The sequence below is a fragment of the Tympanuchus pallidicinctus genome, unplaced genomic scaffold, assembly GCF_026119805.1.
Source record: "Tympanuchus pallidicinctus isolate F22 unplaced genomic scaffold, pur_lepc_1.0 scaffold19, whole genome shotgun sequence".
Lineage (NCBI taxonomy): Eukaryota > Metazoa > Chordata > Aves > Galliformes > Phasianidae > Tympanuchus > Tympanuchus pallidicinctus.
In genome coordinates, this window is record NW_026294710.1 from 5,442,270 (window position 1) to 5,464,073 (window position 21,804).

At 39.5% G+C, this 21,804-nt stretch overlaps 1 protein-coding gene across 3 annotated transcripts in view; it reads right to left on the minus strand.

Moving 5' to 3' along the window:
• GSAP (gamma-secretase activating protein) overlaps window positions 1–21,804 on the minus strand; it is a 46,046-nt gene that overhangs the window by 10,313 nt on the left and 13,929 nt on the right. For all 3 annotated transcript variants that reach the window (XR_008206211.1, XM_052680864.1, XM_052680865.1), the window contains exons 12-24: window positions 21,230–21,312; window positions 16,980–17,057; window positions 13,655–13,732; window positions 13,135–13,227; window positions 11,683–11,900; window positions 11,306–11,375; window positions 10,514–10,596; window positions 9,817–9,870; window positions 5,707–5,832; window positions 5,239–5,294; window positions 4,858–4,889; window positions 2,437–2,498; window positions 803–898 (exon numbers count right to left, since the gene is read on the minus strand). Coding sequence is in view for 2 of the 3 variants with exons in the window: in XM_052680864.1 (XP_052536824.1) it covers window positions 803–898; window positions 2,437–2,498; window positions 4,858–4,889; window positions 5,239–5,294; window positions 5,707–5,832; window positions 9,817–9,870; window positions 10,514–10,596; window positions 11,306–11,375; window positions 11,683–11,900; window positions 13,135–13,227; window positions 13,655–13,732; window positions 16,980–17,057; window positions 21,230–21,312 (1,129 nt within the window). In the remaining variant the exon portion in view is untranslated. The remainder of the gene's footprint in view (window positions 1–802; window positions 899–2,436; window positions 2,499–4,857; window positions 4,890–5,238; window positions 5,295–5,706; window positions 5,833–9,816; window positions 9,871–10,513; window positions 10,597–11,305; window positions 11,376–11,682; window positions 11,901–13,134; window positions 13,228–13,654; window positions 13,733–16,979; window positions 17,058–21,229; window positions 21,313–21,804) is intronic.

The following is a 21,804-nucleotide window of genomic DNA, read 5'->3' on the forward strand; positions in this document are numbered from 1 at the left end:
CAGAACTGATCTGCAAAGGACTTCACAAAAGATGCAGGCACCACATCCTGAAAGTTTCCTGAGCTGCATGGATCAAATCCTGAATCTGGTGACAGGACTAGCAAGAAGACAAAGAACATGATTTCCCTGCTGCCAGATGAACTCTTACGGATTCTGCATTGTGTACTTAAGGGATTTGATGCTGAGACAGATAAAAACAGGTATGATAATTTCTATGCACAACAGTTTTTACAGCTTTTTTTCTTAAGTTTCTCTTAACATAATGAAAAACAGAGAATCTGGAAAGGAAGTTTTCAACATAATTCGTATGGATTCAGGCAAAATGGATCTGTTACACAAAAAGCCCAATGAAGCCAATAGGCAGGAACAGCAATAATTAACTCTCATTTCATATCAAAATGAAACTTTTTTCCTAATTTCTATTTCCCTTGATCACATTTTAATTTCTTAAAGTATGCATCAATGTACTGCATAAGAACTGAAAAGAATCCAAAGACCATTCTTCCAACTTTCAGGATGAATTCAGATTTTCACTTCCAGGAGCAAACCGTATTTCTACAATCTGTAAAGGAAATTTTCTTTCGTATCCTGAGAGTCCAAAACAACTCTTTTTTAGTTTTAAGTATTATTTACCTTATCAACATACACATTACTGAGCAAAAAAAAAAAATATGGTTTAACATCTTTAGAAACAACCCTCTCCCACTAAAACATACAAAACACACACAGCACATATCCAACACCACACTTCCCCACCCAGCAATATGTTTGCTCACACCAATAACAGCAAAATAAAACTAACCAGGTTTGAAACATAATCCAGCACTATTTGGTCAATCTTCTTTTTTCCTACATACTGCAGATGTCTCATAAGATGATCCTTTAGCTGAGCAAACATCTAGGAAAAGAAGCCAACAATTCAGTGTCCTTGTGGTCTCTTCAAAAAGATGCAAAAGCTCCACCATTTGCAGGGCCTTACCAGCAGCAACCTGCACAACCCTCTTCCTGTGACAAAATTCCAGCTTGGACTGGCAAGATTGTGTGAGAATTTGGGGTTTCAAAGTCAATAGCAGATCTAAATATTCAATACAGTTACTTGGTGTAAATTCAGGAAAATGGGTGCTACTGTCAATGATGTTGAAGAGAAAAAGCTAACACTTCTTAAATCTCTCTGGATCAAACCAAGGAAACAGGGTGAAATAAAGATTTTAACACCAACATTGACTTGTATTTATTACATATGAGTAAATCTGAGGGATTTTACAATAGAGAAAGCCAGCACAAGTACAATTTGTGCTAGCAGTGACGGAACATGACTTAGAACATGAGTGAATAATGACAACTTCAGGTTAAATATTCATTGCAAAGTGTTTAAAATCAGCTACTTGCTACCATACAGTCCATGCCACTACCTACCCTGTCCTTTCTGAAATACTCTGACCTCACATAGCCTGTTCATAATGCAGTTCTTTGCTGAGAATTACAACAAAGTGCTTTCCCGTCCCCCCCTCCCCCCCAAAGCTCAGAGAAAAACTGAGGTAAATTAAATCTCAGACTTCAGGAATTTTCAAGTAGATTAATCTCCACATGTCAAGAAAACAATACAGTTGGCAGGAAAGCACAAAGGACAGCGATTACCTGCTTTTTTGGATCTCACTGAATTTACTTAAGGTAAGAGATGTAGAGAAATTTCAGAAGATGAGAGGCAAAACTTGGGAAAAAAAGATAGCAAGACTGCAAAGAATGAGAACTTGCCTTAGATTTGGACTGACAGAACAGTGTTGATACACTCTTCATATGTGAAGACTTTCCAATGCAAGCTGAGGAGCTGTATTTAGATCTGACAGCAACAGATAAGAAAAGATGCATATTTAAACAGAGGGAGGATAGGTGGCAATGTAAGAAAGGATTTAGTACCAGAAGCATAAAGATAGTAGATACTTAGTGAAGATCAGCAGGGGGGAACAAAAAGAACATCAAAAGAGCAGTGACCTCAGAATAGCCATAGCAGTCCTATAGTGAGGCAGAAGGAAAGGGAGACAGTAAAAAGGTGTCGAGAAGCAAGGTCTGTCTATTTCTGAGGGAAGTAGAAGGTGGAGAAAGTTAGAATGATGTGAAGTAGTCCCAAAATAATTGACAGATTAAGATGAAATTCAGGGGTACTGAAAAACAGTTTAAAAAAAAAGTTGTAGTGGAGAAAACCACTTGGACAGATCAACTTTCCATTCCTGTTATTCCCTTATGCCTAATGATACCAGGACCTATTAAGATCATATTGTGATATCACGATGAAGAACTCCAAAACTTAGGAAACACTGCTTTTGTCCCCTTGCTGCTCTGAGTGAGCTTCCACTCAGCACTGGAACTGAATATCTTACTCTTTACACTTTTTGAGGTTGTGCGTCCCCTAGTGCACACTGTGACAAAAGCACATACCAATCCCATTAGTAATTGCTGCTGATAATCTTCCTCTTGAAAGAGAGGTACCAGTCTTTCCTCTGAAATAAACAGAGCAACAGTCATTCAAGGGCACGATGCCGAGAAACGCAAATCTCCACCTTCTGTTAACATATCTACTCACATACAGAACTAACACAGTGACAGAATCAAGGACTGCATAAGAGAAAACCAAGCAATGGAACATAACCCCTTATTTGCCATCTTTGCACTTAACAATGAGCATGGAGGAACACAAGCTGTCAAACTGTTTTACACTTCATTGTCATTACTCTTTTCTTTGATATTTATGGGAGATGCATTATACTGTGGTGATTTTGTATAGAAGGAATACAAAGAGAATCTCCCAGCCACACAGTGCAAATGCATATATTGTTTAGACCTTGTCATTTACTAATAAAAGGCAAAAGAGCTGCATGGGTTTTCTAAGGAAAGGGATAGACAGAAAGTAGAAACACCACAGAATCACCTCCCACTTGCCTGGTTCTCTCCCACAGTTGCTTTCGTTACTCAGATTTCACAGAATCAGAATCACAGAATGGCGCAGGTTGGAAGGGAGCTCAAGGATCATGAATCTCCAACCCCCCCGCCACATGCAGGGCCACCAATCTTCACATTTAATACCAGACCAGGCTGCCAAGGGCCCCATCCTGTCTGGCCTTGAACACCTCCAGGGACGGGGCATCCACAACCTCTCTGGGCAGCCTGTTCCAGCACCTCACCACTCTCTCTGTAAAGAATTTCCCCCTGACATCTAACCTAAATCTTCCCTCCCTCAACTTCAAACCATTTCCCCTTGTCCTGCAGTTATCAACCCTTTCAAAGAGTTGATTCCCCTCCTGTTTATAGGCTCTCTTTAAGTACTGAAAGACTGCAGTGAGGTCGCCCTGCAGCCTTCTTTTCTCCAGGCTGAACAAGCCCAGCTCCCTCAGCCTGTTTTTGTAGGGAAGGTGCTCCAGTCCTCTGACCATCTTTGTGGCCCTCTTCTGGACTCTCTCTAACAGCTCCCTGTCTTTCTTGTACTGAGGGCTCCAGACCTGGACACAGTACTCCAGATGGGGCCTCACAAGAGCAGAGTAGAGGGGGACAATCACCTCCCTGTCCCTGCTGGCCACCCCTCTTCTTGATGGAGCCCAGGATACCACTTGCTTTCCGAGCTGCAAGGGCACCCTGCCGGCTCATGTTAAGCTTTTCATCCATCAGGACCCCCTGGTCCTTCTCCACAGGGCTGCTCTCGAGGATGCTCATTCCAGTCTGTATGGATGCCTGGGATTCCTCCAGCCCAAGTGCAAAACCTTGCATTTCGCTGTGTTGAACCTCCTTAGGTTTACCCAGGCCCATCTTTTAAGTCTGTTGAGATTCTCCTTTTGCAGACCACTAAGGAACACAACCCTCCAACTACACAGAAGGAGATTATAATAACTACTGAAATTTAATACTCTAGATTTCCTCATCAGCTCTTCCTGTATGAAAGCAAAGGAAGAGAAACAAACTCCTATTTCACCACATAACATAAAATCAAGTCAGTATTTTAGAGAACAGCTAACTTTTTATAAAGCCCTTTCTAATTATCTCTGCTCACCCTGAAAGACATTTATTTCACCTTAAAAGACTTCCATTGCTTTATTTTTAAAGGACCTGAAGGATGATCTACAGGCAAGATGCACTACACTGATGCTTATTACTTGTTGGCAACTACCTAGAAATTCTTTATAAACAGCTGAACATCATTATCAATATGCACCTTTAGAAAACATGCCAGTAGTTTCAACATGTTGATACAGGGCCCTAAAAATCAGAGCTCACTGCAATAATCAGCAGCAGCACAAATGACAAGTGCTAGGGGCTGGCAATGAACACAGTGAAAATTCTTTGCAATAAAATATTTGATCAACACTTAGATCAGTAACATAATTTGCCACTAAATTTAGTTTTTCTCATTTGTGACAGAGGAACTGAATATCACTTATAATCTCAGTTGTTCCTGGCCTAGGCAAGTCCATTACATGCCTCCATTCTTCATACTGTGACTTTCACCAGCCACATTTTCCTACCATACACAAATTCCATATTTGTGAAGGCAGCTTTAAGTGGACAAGACACAACAGTAACATCGTATCACTGATACTTGCAGAAAAATTCTGGAGAAGAAATTCTTAGGCAAACAAGGGCTTACTGCTTATATTAAGCTAGATTCACTATGAAAGAAGAACCAACTAGAAAGGTTTTCTAGATAGTACACAACCTTAGAGGAAAGCTTTATAGTAATGTTTATTTAACAGCTGCTCATACTAATGGCTCAAACTCTGGCAACACACACTATTTACTTTTAGCTGACAACAGCTAGATGGAAATATCTTAACAAACACTAGAGCTAAGGCCTACAAAAGTTTTACTTACCAGAGTCCCAAGCATCCAGATGAGAAAGCACCCTGGGGTTTGAAACAAAAATCAGTTTATTTCACAACCATTACTCTAAAGTGTTTTGTAAGGACATTAAAAAGCTTAAACAACCCTTTGGTCTTTCAAAGGTAGCTAATGAAATTAAAGAAATCTACATTTGGTCACATTTACAATAAATTCCTGAGCTCTAAAAGCCTAGATATTTCAGATCATCCTGCAGCAACTACAAGGACCGTCATAAATGATCTTCAGCTGGACACTCACCTTCGGAGCAAGATATCTGATCAGATACCAGATCAGCTATTTAAATGACACATCTAAACCCTTCATCACATTTCAACAAAGTAAGAAGGAGTAAATATACAAAACGATACCTACTTTTTGGCGTTTTCAAATATATTCCTTAAATATGCTGAGGCTCTTCTCTCTTCTGGCTGTTTTATAAATAAATAAAAATCCCAAAACAAATTAAGTAGGTCAATTAAAATATTTCCTGATAAAATGCACACAAGAAACGACACTGTCATTTTAAATGGAAATAACACTTAGTGATTCTTCAGCCCACCTCCCAGATACCGATGCCCACAGACGCACATAACTGACCCACCTAACAACACAGGTATTCTAGGTTCTGCTTTTGTTTACTTTCTCGCATTGATTTCACAAAGTCAGAGCTACAGGCAACCACCTTATAAGTAAATGATTGCAAGTCTTTGCACTTCTCATGATCAGATTTCCATAACTTTATCCCTGTAGTAAAGAACAAAAAACCTTTCCGTCTTTGGGTTTAAAACATCCATTCTTCAGCAGCAGCTCTGGAGACTGCTTCAGTGCACACGTATTTACCTCTTCTGAGAGACTACGCCATTCCCTCCTGAGCACATTATTGTGGTAATGCAAGTGTGGCTCTGCATACTTCACACTCTCCAAGTTTGAGTCGAGTTTTTCCCAGAAGCCTTTAGAGTTTTGGATCTGCAAAATATTGCAGGGAAAACATAAATACATGCACTGTTAGAAATATCTGTTAGAAATATTTGAAATTATTACAAATATCTAATGGCTATCCCACAAAGTAATTGGAAAGAACTGCAATAAATGTGGCTTCACTGCAACTGAAATGAAAAAAAAATTAAAAACAAAATCAGCTGCATTATTTTTTTCCAATAGTTTTATTTCCTTAATTTGACAGCACAAGTAGTACTTATCTACTTGAGCTCATGCCTGCAATGCACATATTTGTGCAATGCCTTAGCATTCTATTAAGTTCCTGGGAAGACATGGGTACTTCTAGGTCCGATTTCATCTGACATACTTCTGATGGCTGGTTTGGGGTGGAAGAACTGCACCACAGATTACATTGGCTCTACTGTCCAGAGTTTCACTTGACTGTAAAAGGAGCCTTAGGCACCTGACTCAGAACAGGAGTGTTTACATTTGGTCAAATAAGCCCCACTCTGGGTTTCTGTTCCATGACTCTGGCATCTGGATGGAGGCTTCCACTGTCTTCAGTTTGCTCAAATACTTCAATTGCCAACTCCCATTCGCCAGCCTCAAGTAACAGAGCCTTATCCTCAGAAAAGAAACAAAATCCCATCATTTCCACAGCAATTCCAAAGCCTTTGACAATAAGGCTGGAATTCATTTAAACTGTAAACAAAGAGGAGGGAAAAAAAAAAAAAAAACCCTAAATAAACGCACACTGTCTTCCTGAGCTAGTTACTGACTGGGCATAAAGATTGAGGCCACTGTTTATTAAGCAAGAGCAATGTGGTCATCACTGAGGAAGAGATGAGATTAAGGCACTTCTTTGTGGCAGTTTTTTAAAACAACTGATCGTACCAACAGTTCTTGTCCCTTTTAAACACATTTATCTCCTCAATACACATATTACAGTATTGACATTTGAAGGTAGAAAGGTTTTTAAAACTACACAGTCCTCAATATTCATCTGACTTGAGATAGCATACTGGATTTTGTTCTCTCCTCCAGTTTTCAACAATTACAATAACCTTAGAAAAAAACCTCAAAAGCCCTTCAAACCACTTCCTACTATGAAACACAATTAGCCAAGGAAAATTAAATGCAGAGATTCAATTCTGCTAGCTGCTTCTCTCTTGCTGCCACAGAGCTAACTGTTGTTTTATTGTTGTTGTAAATGCAGCAGAAAAATAAATGTACTTTTTGCTCTATGTTATACTAAGCAGCTAAAACCGGGCATGCATATGGCACCACGTGTTCACCGTGATGGAGGCAACTATCAGCTCTTCAACCTACTACAGCAGCATCTTGCCTGTGCTACCTCTCAAAATTAGACAAACATCAAGAATACAGTGTAAGGATATCATCTAGTGACCAATTCATGCAATTGCAACAGCAGCACCACAGCAAAACTGCTTTCAGACCACAGTGAATTTTATTTGATGTGTGATGGGGGCGGGAAGTAATACAGTGTATTTCTTTAATACACTGACTCTGCAACAGGAAGTGGTAAACTTTGGAATTAAATACAGACACCACTGAAAACCTGCACTGTATTAGCTCTTATTAAAGAGACAAAAAGTTTAAAATACAAGATTATTTTAAATCTGTTCGTTTTTGAGGATCATCAGTCCAGAAGCTGGAAAGAGAAGGTCCCCCCCCTTTGTCTTGGATGGTACTTACTTTGCAGACATCTCAAGAGTCTGAGTTAATACCTATGAACACCTTGAAGACACTGTATGTGAGAAGGTCCCCCTCCTTTGTCTTGGATGGTACTTACTTTGCAGACATCTCAAGAGTCTGAGTTAATACCTATGAACACCTTGAAGACACTGTATGTGAGAAGGTCCCCTCCCTTTGTCTTGGATGGTACTTATTTTGCAGACATCTCAAGAGTCTGAGTTAATACCTATGAACACCTTGAAGACACTGTACTATCAGAAGTTAGTCAGGTCTTTCCAGTTTGCAATCCATGAAAAACTTCCATGAAGCCTTTTTATAAGCAGTGCTGCTTCAGCTGTAGACAGCAGTCTACTGTACATCAGTGAAGGGCTGAAAGATACCAATGACCTCTACGAGGCACATGTGTTCTCCTGAGGAACTGCATGGACACTTCTGGCTAGCAGCAAAGGCGCTCCGAGCCACATAACTTATCATTTAACTGCACAGACAGCTACACTATGAAGCTTCACTCTTAGCCTCTGTGGCTCAGCTCAGCCTGCTCTGATCTCTGTGACAACTGCTTGCACAATACATTTGTATTCTTCTAGACTTCCTCCATTTTCTTCCCTTCTTTCTCCCACCCATTTCTTTCCCCCTTCTCATAAAGCCTACTTGCACTCCTTTAAGCATGGTTTCTGTGCTCAAAGTTAAATATCAGGCTTGTATTAATTATAATCCTTATGTAAAGCTTTCTGACAATCTTATTCAGACTGTCACCCCATTAGAATCACAGAATTGTTTGTGTTGGAAGAGACCATAAAAGGTCACCTACTCCAACTCCCCTAATCTCCTTATCATTTGCTGAACAGGAACTTAGTGATAAAAAACACTTTCATCCAAATAACAAAACTTTTTTATTGTGAATATTAATATAAACCTCCCAAAGGCTCTCAACAATTCATGGGCTTGAGGACGCTAAAGAGCTTTTCAGGTCAATAATTCATCACTGTTTCTCTGCAATACCAGAAGACCTGCTATGAAAGAAATAATACTTGTATAGAACCAGATTCATCACCAACACCTGACTTCTGACAATGACTAAGTGAACCCACCAGCTATGGTGACTCTGGAATACAATGCAGCCAAAGCATTAAGCCTTGTCGTGTGTACTACCATACTTGGACTTAGTAGACAGAGCAATTTGCAGTCAGAAATAGCAGGAAATATCTGTCTTTAGTTCAACTCTGACCTTTTAAATCTGTTTAGGTTTCAGACACATAGGAAATGAGTTCCACAATCAGGAAGTATAGCTGCTAAAGGCATTTGCCCCCAGGGGCTTGAGGTTCAATCTCAGGCAAATTAAGCACATACTAACTTTGGCCTCAGCAACTGACAGGGATTATCTAGAAACAAAATTTCCCAAGATCTGATTCCCCCAGGTGACCCACCTCTCAGGGCAGCCTTCTCAAGCAAAGCACACAATGCCCAATTCCCTGATAGCAGTCACGGGAATCTACAGCAGGATACCTGTGGCACTGTTGAAGAGTGAGTGAGTAGGGGGGTAATTTCACCAATTTTAAAAGATATTATGAAAATTTAAGCTTTTTGAGCTAATTGCAAGAGCACTTAAGAAGATTTCAAATGTTTCTCCAAAATGGATCTGAGGGAGTGGAATGGAAGACAGGAAGAATCATTCATCTTGTTTTCAATGGAAAATAGAGTTTCCTACACTTACAGCATGTGCTCTCCCCATCCAGCTCAGCACCATTTCCACACAGTGCAGGAATTTGTCTAGATTCAGATAGCCAAAGCCCTGACATCACTGCAATCACAGGATGCTTTGGACAAAAAGTCAGGTCACGAACCACTGGTACCAACAGCAGCACTATGAATTAACCCTCCAGCATATCAAAGTGGGGCTATGTAATCCTGCACACTCATGGTGTCAAGGTTGCCTCAATCTAATGAAGTCACAAATGAAGAGGTATCAATTAAATTTAAAAAGAACTAGTTTTTGGAGAACCTTCCCCGGGGAATGGAAAATTTTTATTTAGAATAGGCATGTAAAAAAACCCCACTATTTTGAGCCAGCAAAGGTCAGCAAGGCTAACCAACATCTTAGTAAACATATAAGCCATTTCAAACAGCAAGATTCTGCTTACCTCTGTTTTTGCACAGGGCTGTGGTGACACTACTTCATTAGTGTTTAGCCTACACCCACCACCACCACCACCATCCGTTTTTCCTCCCCACCCCCCAGAAAAGCAGCTCATAACCTGCAAATATGAGCAACTGTGGTTTTGTACTAGAATTTACCTCTAGCACAGGTAGAGAAATAATGTCTGTTGCACATGCTACTCCAGGGATAACCTACCAATAGAAATGATAAAATATAAATAATTTCACACAATACATACAGTCGTAAAGGTATACAAGTGAATATCCAAATACTTGTTTTCTTTGCAAAATCATCTAGTTAGCGAAAACTGTACGTTCAGTTTGCCAAAAAGAAGAAAGGAAGATATGTCTCTCATTCATCTCATCTAGAAAAAGATAAAACTAGAACAGCTATAGACCAAAAAAAAAATCAAGTTTTTTTATTTGTTGTGTCATTTGCTCTTGCCTAAAGTTACGAATCTTAACTCTAGCAATGCTAGTTGCCTTGGAAGCAACTTCAGGATTTTGCTGGTCAAGCATGTTTTGTATTCATTATAAACTTAACAAAATCATCCCTAAATTAGTGCTTCATTACGAAAACCGATACATTTAATTATCCATTCCATTACGGTAGCTCCTCTCATTTCATAAATGCTGTTTTTTGTTGACAAAATACAGGATTCATGGAAAACGTCACTGGGGTTAAGACTTGACAATATAAAATGTGCATAAAACACAGATGTGAATTCAGACCACGTCTAAGAAAAGGTGATGTATACAAGTAAATTACAGGCTTTATTAAAGCAGGAAAAAAACAAACTTCCTCTAGTTATTATAGCACCAGCTGTTGTCTTACCCCAGTCCAGTCAAGCAGTGATGTGTAGGGCAAGAGTTTATCCAGGTTGTTGGTTTCTGGACACATTCTGCAGTACAGGGAGGCTGAACGCAACGTAAAAAGATATAGAAGGGTGAGATTTGTATGAACTACCAGTTATCAAGAAGAGGCTTCATAGTCAGTTGCTTATCTATGTAACACTTGTTTAGGGACAAATCCTGCTGCTGTCTCTGAAACAGTTTCCTTCATGGTGGAACTCATCCCACTCTGCACAAAAGGAGGAAGGGAAGTCCAGATGGCTGCAGGGCCCAGTCAGCTGCTTGGCTACAGCTCAGCACTGCAGGGGTTCTTTTCATGTAGGCTCAAGGCACACAGTGTACACACCAGATAGGCTGACAAATCAGCTATTACAGGAGAACGCCATGATATGCCAAGTCCTTATGAAAAAAAACGGTTTGGGCTGGGCTAGAAGAGATTTGTTCCTCCTCTCCAATCCCAGTTATTTACACCCCAGATATCAGACATAAGCCAGATGGAGAATTTGCTCTCCAGTAACCTCAAATTTTGATAAATCTATTTGCATCATTAGACGGAAAAATGCACTTTAGAAGTTATACTACCATTCTCATTTTGAGAGAATGTATAACCTTCTAGACTACTGAAATTGCCTCCAACGCCACAATATGCAGGTCAGCTAATGTAGATCATAACAAACAAGTTCAAAGAGAGTCAGTTTATGGCACTGTGGCTTCTCCTTAAGTCAAAATTAGGTTATGCAGGAAAAGTTAACATACAGGAAAAGGAATACCTTACCAATGATAAATTCCTGAATAGGATCAAAAGAATGACACGTTGATAGGTTCTCAGAAAGCCACCAAATAATCTGTCAGAATGAGAACAAAGGAAATGTTCACATTTCTCTGTTAAGCCAAGTAAGGGACTTAAAATGGACTGCAGAAACCTTGGTTTCATTAGTAACACTTTGCATGAAGTCATGACATAAAGACGAACGTTTTACGTCAGCTTTGACCAATAAAGCACCTTGGGTAGCCTGGGTAATGAGCCTTTGCCACCAGTAAAAAGTACATACGAATCAGAATTTTTCTTCTTTCACTGGTATCATAACCCTGACCAAGCTCAGTATGAGACCATCAATCACTACGAGAACTCAGCAAAAATTCTTTTCCCACCTTCATTTCCAAGTCTGTCGTACTTCTGACACATAGAAGAGCACAATGCAGAGCTGCCAACCTCTCACTGTCTCGTTTGCTGTTCTGCAGGAACTTCATTAAGGCACTGTCACTGATGCTCACTGCATACATTCTTCCTACATCGCAATCCAAGACTGTTGACACAAGTGGGGACTGGATGGAGCAGTTTGGCAACATGTCAATTCTTGCATCCTCACCTGTATAACATAGGTTTGAGAAGAAAAAGGACTAAGAATATAAAATTTGCCTGCTCCCATTATTTCTCTCAAGACTCCCAGATCCCCAACAGTAAGAAACAGTTTGCTTCTTGCTCCAATTGCCTGATATTGCTCTAGAGAGAAGATGGAATAGTTCTGGCTCGGTAAAGGAACTAAATCAGGAGCCCAGTCCACATTTAATTGCTGAAGTGGAGATGCACAGATTTGAGGCTCAGAACCCAGTCACAACACAAATCAGAGTACACAGAATGGAACAGAGCACAGGGTTACTAACAGGGATACAGTAGAATTGGCACTTAAGCACAGTTCAGAACTGCATAAATTCAGAATCATAATATAACCTTGTGCTGGTGGACTGCTTACCATGTCTCCCAATGGCCAGAACTGAAAAGTTCTGCACTACAATTACTTAATGAACCATCAGACAAAGCCACTTCACTTATGCTAGCTCCAAGGTTCACCAACACAGCACTATACAGTATGTTTACAGGCCTTGTTCATCAGAGGAAGTGGGCCCACCACACAACTGTCATGCTTTGTACTCATCTCTAGCAGAATAGTTTTTAATCAGGTATTTACAAGTATTAGCTCCATGTGATACCCCTGTGCCAGTCCCCATTACTTACCTTTCCTTCACCCAACTAGAAGAAAGGGCTTCTGTTTCCAAACAAAAGTCCTCCATTTCCAAAAATAACCCACTTCCCATAAAGATTTGTTTATTGGAAATGAAATAACATGCCTCAGATGAGACTCTAAATCCAATTGCATCAGCCTGATCAGGTGAAGGAAACACAGATTTCCTTTCCCCACATCCTCCAAACACACACATTTAGAGCAACTCAATTGGAGGAAGGAAATGTAAAATCAAATTTACATCTCCATGTGAAATTTGAGAACAGCAGAGGACTGAGAAGCATGTGCAAAGATGGGGGAAGGGAAACTGCGCAACTAAAGCAAAGAATTTCTAATTCAGTGAAAGGTCTCCTTCCATTTCATAATAAGCAAGAAGTATGTAATCCATGAAGTATGAAGTGTCATTTCACAAACACTTTTTAAAATGGAAAGTGGCAAAACATCTCTCAGTCGTTTTTCAGTCTCCCTCTTTCAGAACTGTGCAATAAAGCAAGCCTTGACCAAATGCAACTTCACTATAAAGAGATTTTAATAAGTTTCCTCTAATGCAATAAAACTTCACGTAGCAGTTGTACTATACCTGTCAGAAATAAACTATAGCACAGCAGGTCAGGATGCTGAATATTCAGAAGGTGCAGGAACTGTCCAGGTAAATAAGCAGCCACATAATAGTCTATTTAAAGAAATCACAGTGGTCAATTTAGCACTTAGCTTCTTAAAGCAAATAAGTGAATGTTTCACTTGATTCTCATCTTAGCCCATTTCTCCTTTATGGATTGATTACATCTAGGAAATACAAAAGAAATTAATTAGAAGCTGCTGTTGTATTAACACAGGAAATGCTAGCAATACATTCAGACTTCCAAGGGAGGTTTCAAGAGGCTGAAGACACTGAAGAACTCAGCAGCTGATCTCCTGAGCAGAGGTTGCATCAGTTTCAAAGGAAGTTGCTAACTAACAGTAAGGTAGAGCAATATCAAATGCCGAGTAATGTAACTACTTCAGAAAGAAAGAAAAATCCTTCTAGAAAAAGTTTACTCCTTTGTCTCCACTACTGGGGACAGACAATAACAAGCAGGGAAGTAACATGAGTAGCTTACCAAGATTCAAAAAGGCCACTTCCTTCAATTGAGGAGTTTCTGGTCTTTCTAAAGAAACTGTAAAAGTTTTGCTAAACCCTGTGAAAAATAAATAAATAAATGGAAACAAGAAACACCATCTGTTACCAGCCAAGTACATAGAACTTCATAGATCAAAATTTCAGCAGTCAATATACCCAGACAGCGATATTTTAAGACTGTTCTACAGGCTTCTCTGCACAGATGGATTTACTTCATACTAAACAGAGTTGCTGTATTCTTAGTAGACATTCACCCACACAACACAGTTCTCTGGAGCGAGGAAACTGGCCACACAATGCACAGCCTATACTCATGCTTGAAGAACCATCCCAACACAGAGCAAACCCATGTAAGGATACCACCCTCAGCAAACAAAGAAAACCCAACAACAATAAAAACACCACCAAATACTTTAAATAGTTGAGCTTCACATTTTGGTGACCTTTCAATTGCTTTTAAAAATTTCCAGTTCAATCATGTTTTATTGCTATAGTTTACTTCAAGATTTGTTTAAATATATGCAAATTTCAGACTCTCCTTGATTGCATGGGTTTTTCATCAGCACAACCATTTATTTTATTCCAGGCTTGCACCAAACTTCCTCTGGCATCCGGTAGGAATGACATACATCTCTTCCATTTTCTCAGTCTCTCAAAAAAGTTAGAGATTAAAACGGCTAAAGAGAAAATGACTGATCTCCATGCTGTGACATCCTAAACGCTGAATGATGTCATGATCAGGATGCTACTTAATACTGTGTGAAAGTTAAAGGTAATGTATGTCCACAGTCACAGAACCATCAAGAAAAAATACGAAAATTATCAAGGAGATAGATTTCTATTCCTGACCATAGCACAGAAATATGCTTTCTCTCTGATGAAGAAAAAAGAAAGTGAGATCTCCAAGACCAACACTAATGCTAAAGGTGAAGGGTTTTCTAAGAAAAATAGCTTTTCATACAAGATGCCAACTGAAGTTTGCTTGAAATGAATCAGCATACCTCACCACCCTGTTCTGCTGCTTGCCAGCCTGAACACACATGCAAACCAATACCACCACTGCAGAACCCGTGGCATCACTTCTGTTTTTACAACAAGAAACTGAGGGGACTCCTGTGGGGGCAGCATCCTCCTCCCAGCCCTCCCTGACCTTTCACTCATCACCCTGCTCAGATGACAATCATCAGCAGTGTCTGCGATGGAGGTGTCTGGTCGTGACTGCTGAACCAAGCTCAGACAGCACACACTCACCACACACGGCTGGTATGCAGATAGAACAGACAGTCAGACATCAGACTCCCTGAACAAGGGACAGCCCAGAACTTATTAAGCAATCCCTGCACATCCGCACACCAGGATCTTCCCCTGGAGGCAGGGATGCCTCTCAAGGTTACTCCTCAAGGTCAAGAGATTCCTTACTTGTCACAGATATGGATGAGTAATAGCCAGCTTCTTGAAACTTTAATCTTGGATGACTGAAAGACTTATCTGCTAATAGCTTGCTACCTTGCTATTCAGTACTGAGTGATATGAAGGAGTTATTGCACGTACAATGGGAGGTGATTCTTCACCTCTACTTAGCCCTGATGAGATCACATCTGGAGTACTCTGTCCAGTTTTGGTCTCCCCAGTTCAAAAAAGACAAGAATTTCCTAGAAGGAGTCCACAAAGATGACCAAGGGCCTGGAGCATCTCCCTCATGAGGAATGACTGAGTAACCTGGGTATATGCAGCCTAGGGAAAAGAAGACGGAGGGGGGATCTGATTAGTGTTTATAAATATCTAACGGGAGGTGGGAGACAAATGAATGAGGGGAGGATCTCCTCAGTGCTGCACAGCAATAGGACAAGTAGGAATGGCCTAAAACTTGAAGATATAATGCTTTAGACATAAACAATTGGCCAGATGGTCCATCCTCAACCTCAAGTCTCAACAGAAGGGTTCTCCTTACAGTTTTGTCAGACTTTGTTCTCTGTTCAGTACATAATCAAGTAACCTTGTTATCACAAATTTGTTAAGTTAAAAAAGCTGCTTTGTTAAATCACTACTTAGGGCAACATTCATCAGCACATTGCTGCGTCTCTCCTATGAGTGTACAGCCTCACCTGCAACACCTCCTCCAGGTGAAAGAGGAAAGCTTCCAGAACAGACTAAAATAACTTATGTCTTCAAAATGCTCTAGTATTCTGCTGCTTGTACACATCATCTCAAGAGCAGTCTTATAAATCCCATCCATGAATGGTGATTCTTACATGAATCTACAAACAACTACACCAACAACTCCATCTCATGAAGATCACTTCAGATGCAGCTGGTCAGCATTGCAGTTATTTAACCTCACTCTGTTGCTGATACAAATACAGGCCATGATTGACTCCAAGCAGTGGGGTGCCGCTTCAGCTACATGTGAAGGACATACACCTGAAGAGGCCAGTCCTTCACTGGAGATAAGCAGCAGCAACAATGCAGAGTGCAATAATGCAATAATGGCACACAAAAAATGGACTGTTCCATTTGTTAATGCCTTCAAGAACCAAAAAATGCAGTTTGCCCAATCCCACAACATTCCAGCAGCAAAGTGACGTGTTAGAGCAACCAACTCACGGAAAGTTTCCTCACACAAGAGAGCAAAAACTTAAAGTAAAGCAGAAGAAGCATGTTTTCACTTGAACATAGTTACCCCATACTATGCAGCTTCTCACTCGAGATATAATTCACCTCTGTCCTCCACGTATCAAATGAGAAAGAAATCTTGCCAATCGGAAGTTTCATGCTCTGATCAGAATAATGTTATTATTTACAAGGAAAAAGACAGATTTTAAAATTAAGAGCTGAAACATCACTTACATAGCTACCGTTCTTAAAACCAATGGGTCTTGCACCTCTTGCTGTGAAAATGACATGCTGAACTGGAACTCTAAACCCACATTCAAGCTAAGAGCTGCTTGGTTCTGTTTCCCATACAAATGCCTCAAGGCATCAGCACAACACACCTGCAGCTCCCACAGACTTCACTGATGTTGTCTGTGCTCAGCATGTCAAAAAATCTGGCTAGAAGTAAGGGATCCAACTAATAACCACTCATGAAGTCACTGGTTTGAAGCTATTAGCTCAGCATCAGGCAGGAAGTCTGCAGCAGGAAAGATGAGTCTGCAGACAAACGCAGCTGCAGTCTTTAAAACATCAGCTACAGCAGTTTATTGTCTGCAGATTTCAGTGGTCGTTTCACAAGGCATTCCACCACTCTTCCAGCAAAATGTCATTCTCCAAAACAAAGGAAGTATAAATTAACAAGTCAATTTTACCTTTATGTAAAAAATAGATGGAGTATGTTATTTCCCCAGGAATATCCAAAGCAAGACTCCAACACACACACAATCCTCCTAAAAATACAAAAAGGAAAAGGAAGTTGACTGGTCCACAGTCCGCAATGCACAAAATTAAAGCAAGACTGTTTAAATTTAAAACCTAATAACAACCTCTCAAAAAAAATAACAGTTACAGTAACATAGACCACATATCTCGAAGCATCATTTACCTACTGAAACACAGTAAGGGAGAAGAGAGGAGGCAGAGTGGCACAATGGAATTCAGAGTTCTGACATGACCAGTTCTTTTTAGAAGTGGCACATTTTTAGACCTTGTCAGTAGAAGCCTTGCTTGCAGCCACAACACTGACCAAGCCTTTCTCTCCACAGCCTGTTTTAATATCTAAATATTTTCCAATCAGTAGTTTGATATTGGCAGCAGCATGGCATGTTAGTAGAGCTTTCTGACTAAAAATCACTGGCACGTCTTCCATTTCCAGTTTGAAGAGCTATCACCTCTTTTTTTTCTTTTTACTTTCTTCTTATTTATTTACTTCTTTTTTTAGGGAAAAAGTCAAAGTTTGTCTCAATTTTATTTCAGTCAGTATTTCAGTACAGTACTCCGTGCAAGACCGGCTCCCTCTACTCCATCCACCTTAATTCCAAATCAGACTGACAGACTGTTTTGCTTCCATTGGCTGGTAGCCCTTCATCCATCTCTTATAAAAACTTTAATCAGCTTTCACCAATGCTTGGCAAGCTGCTTTAGCATTCATACCAGAAACAGCTTCTTAACCACATTATTCCAATATAGTTGGGAAAGAGAACTGTAACTGTTGGCTCTTTTACCTTTGCTTAGGACAAAATAAATAAAATAAACAACAAACAAATACAATTTTGTGAAAAATAAAGGCCTGTATATACAAGGAATACACACATACACACGAAAAAAGCACAAGAAAGAAAAAGTACAAATACAGAAGCGCAGTTACCAAGGTATGCTATTAGTTAAATGCCTAGTACTTCAGACCACAGCTTTGGTACAGCTGCAGAAACACACCACACTTCTGGAGAAGGTAAATCCTTTCCGGAGGTGTCATTTTTTTATTCTTACCTGACTGAATGTTGTTAGGAAGCTTGATACAGTTTTGCTTGGATATTTGAGTCATTTAAATGGACAGGGCATGCTGCCAGAGCACTTGGCATCTCTCAGAGAATGCATCATTTTTAAAATAGCAGCATCAGGACTCATGAGGAAAAATGGAAAAGCTCCAGCAATCCACAATGTTGATTTATTACCAACAGCTCACTTCCAAATGCAAATGTCTTTCTTCCATGCAGGAGGCTACTGTATACATCGCTCTCTAAATTGTACAGCAGTTGTGCAAGTCAATTTGTTCAGACTGAAGTGTCAGTGAGTGTACATGCAAGTTGATCACAAAGAACAGTGGCTAAGGACTACTGTTAATGAGATGTATATATTCAACACTAGGATACTGGTGAAATATCAGTAAGCTGAACTACAAACAATAGGAAATACCAAATGGTGCTTTATTAACACAGATGAAAACACTCAGATCAGCAACTGTCCAAGCATTATTACATCTGATACTGTCCTGACAGTCCTATTAGTGCAGTCAAAGACTGAGAACATGAGAGAAATTCCTTTCTTACCCTTACCAGTGATCTCTGCAAATGAGAGTTGGGGTAAGCTTGTATTGTTATCCTATTGCATCTCTATGGTTAAAGCTTTCTGCCTTTGCATAACCAAGTGTCCTATACTATCAACTTCAAAATCCCTTACAAACAGATGAGCCACAATATCAGAAGACTCACATGAAGACATACTTGGACTCACGTCTTCTCTAAAATAATAGGAGGAAAATAACCACAACAAAGGGAAAAAAAAGCAGCGTTTAAAACTAACGCTTTAGGCAGCAGCGAGTTACTGCACTTGCAGTAAGAAAACAACAATTACAGCTCTGCCATTTCAGAAGCAAACATCATACCACTGAAACAGCAAGTCTCACACGAAGAACACATGAAGACAAATAGTATCTTGTAGGAACCTTAACTTCCAATTTGTGATTCTGGTTAATGCAGAACAGATGTAAGGCTGTAAAAATTTCTCAGCATGGCAATCGAGCTCCACAAGTTGAAGATGACGCTGCACTTGCGCATTGCTTACTCGTACTGGCACAGGAGTGCCTTGCTTTGACTAACTTCAGCCATCCTTCAGCTTTCATCTAGACTTCCACTACACAGCTAATGAAGAAACATGGATAGAAGCAACCATCCTCTGGAGAGCCTATTTCTCTCCTGAATGTCCAGATGTTTAGCTTTTAGGCAGGTACATTTTGGTGAGAGTAATTCTCAGTTTATGCCATCTTCTTGCATTTTTTTCAGAACCAAACAAATTCAACTGAAAGGTACTTCTAAAGTGTTAAAAGAAAACTTTACAGTCCAATGCTGTTTAAATAACAATTGAACTCTTAACATACAAGGGTAATTTTGAGACCAGAATTGCCTTATCTCAGCTAATCTGGAAATACACAGGAGATCTTATCTGGAGACATTTTGTCTTGTGAATGCTAAGGAACAGAGCTACTTTTCTGTTACTGCAGAAGTTTGAGAAAGAATGATTTCATTCAGAGGTCAGGTTGGTGGTGCTCAATAACAACCAAAAGTGAAATTACATTGGGTATTTAATTATGAAGCTATGCCAATTATTTTGTGCCAGGGATATCTAAACGATACAAATAGGGATATCAGCATTAACAGTTGAAGCATGCTAGCAGCTCCACAGAAGGCACAATTCGTGCCTCAAAGAGCCTGCAGTCATCTTGTAAGCTACCAGAAATGAGAAATGCAAAAGGGAACTTCAGTGTGATTACCCACACTGTCCTTCAACAACTGCATATGGTCTGAGCATCAAAACCATTTTTTTTTTTCACACTGTCATTACTCAAAATGAATCGTACAATGTAATCCTCACTTTCAAACAACATTCAGCGAAGAGCCAAATACAATGAAGTGATTCAGCAAGTGTAACTGTCAAATTATGTTTTACATTAAGCACAATGTTCAGCCTGTGAAAGGTTCCACAAAACTTGAATATGGCGTTGTCTGATGGAACAAAAACCTTTTACTTCAGGGTAATCAAATAATAGACTAGAGGGAGGAAGACTGAATCTCATCCTGATCTAAAAGGTAGTGCCTGAATCTAAAATAACCTTAGCAAACCACAGTTTGAAAAGGAAACACGTATACACAAATCAATAACTTCTTCCATTACTGTACGTGCAGTCTGTGTATGAAGTGCAACTGAAAAAGACGTTGTCTTGCTAACAGAACAAAATTAACCTAACCTGTATTTGGTAAATGGAAATGTGGTTTTCTCTTACCTCTAATTCCTTCTCTCTAATCTTTTTAACCGTATCATCTGCTTTTGTATGAAAAAAGGAAACCGTATTTCACTTTATTTGCATTAATAGGCACTTCAGTACAGCCTCAGCAATTCACCTGCATGCATAAAAGCATCCTTAAAAAGCAAGATGTAAAAGCATCTCTGCAACAAATCGTGCCTCTAGATGACTCTGCAGATCATTTAAAGGTTAATCATATACCTTCTCTGCTTGGCCATATGGTCTAATTTAGAAATTGAAATTGCAGACATCTGTGATGAACGGATGTCTCTTGAGTCCAGTATTTAAGAAAAAAAAAAAAACAAAACACCAACTCATAACATGCATTAGGATGTAGGCAGAGTCCTAAATCCTAAAGGCTTCAGGAACACCACAACATTCACATACTAAACCATTAAGCATAATGTCCTTAGTATCACATGCTCGGACCTGTTTTGCTGTATGGACACACTACATCACTTTTTTGGAGCTAGGCTACCAGAACATTTCTGGCTGACAGCTTTATTATTAGAGCTAATATATAAAACCCAAGTTAGTCTCCAGCTCAACTTGCCATGAAGCTTTCAGAGGATAAATAAACTCAACAACAACAAAGTAGTGCACAATTGCTGCCTTCTCCCCAGTTTTCCGTCAGGCACAATCTAAGGAATACACAAGCCTCACACTTGCAAAAAAACAAAAAAACAAAAAAACAAAAAAAAAAAAGGAAAAATGTGCATAATGCCTTACAAAGGAATTTGTAGTTATCAATTATGATTTCACTATATGACAATTACATGTGGAGATGACCGTAATATCACAAAATTTGCTCTCATTCATTACCTGCTTTACTTGTAAAAACCTTAAGATTCAAAGACTTGGATGCAACATCTGGGTCTTCACAGTCGTATCCAAAATTCACAAATCTAGGAGCAAATACAGATGACTACATAAAACAGTCCTTCATCCACAGGGATTTATCACAACACAAAGACCACGAGAACAGTCATAACGTAATGAAAACGTATTAATTGAATTATAATCAAATATTGTCTAATGAAAGTTAAATCAGGCTTCAACCAACGATCTCAATGTTGCCAAAAATGAGAATCGTAAGGCTGCACTGTTATTAGAAATTTTTTTTTAATACAACTGCATGATTTCATATTCATTTATTGCAGTATAATCCAGCCATTCCTATGCTTGAAATGTGAGTTAGTTCTGATGAAGCATGTAAAATCCAGTAACTCAGAGTGCCTGAGAACTCAGAAGGTTTTGCAGCCCAACTGCACCACTCTTGTACCTCTCAAGCTACATCTAAATCTGCAAGTAAGCACACCAATTTCAGTGGGTGTACTTGAAAAGGAAAGGATAAAATCATCCTCACATGGATCCTACGTTACCACAACATCCTTTTT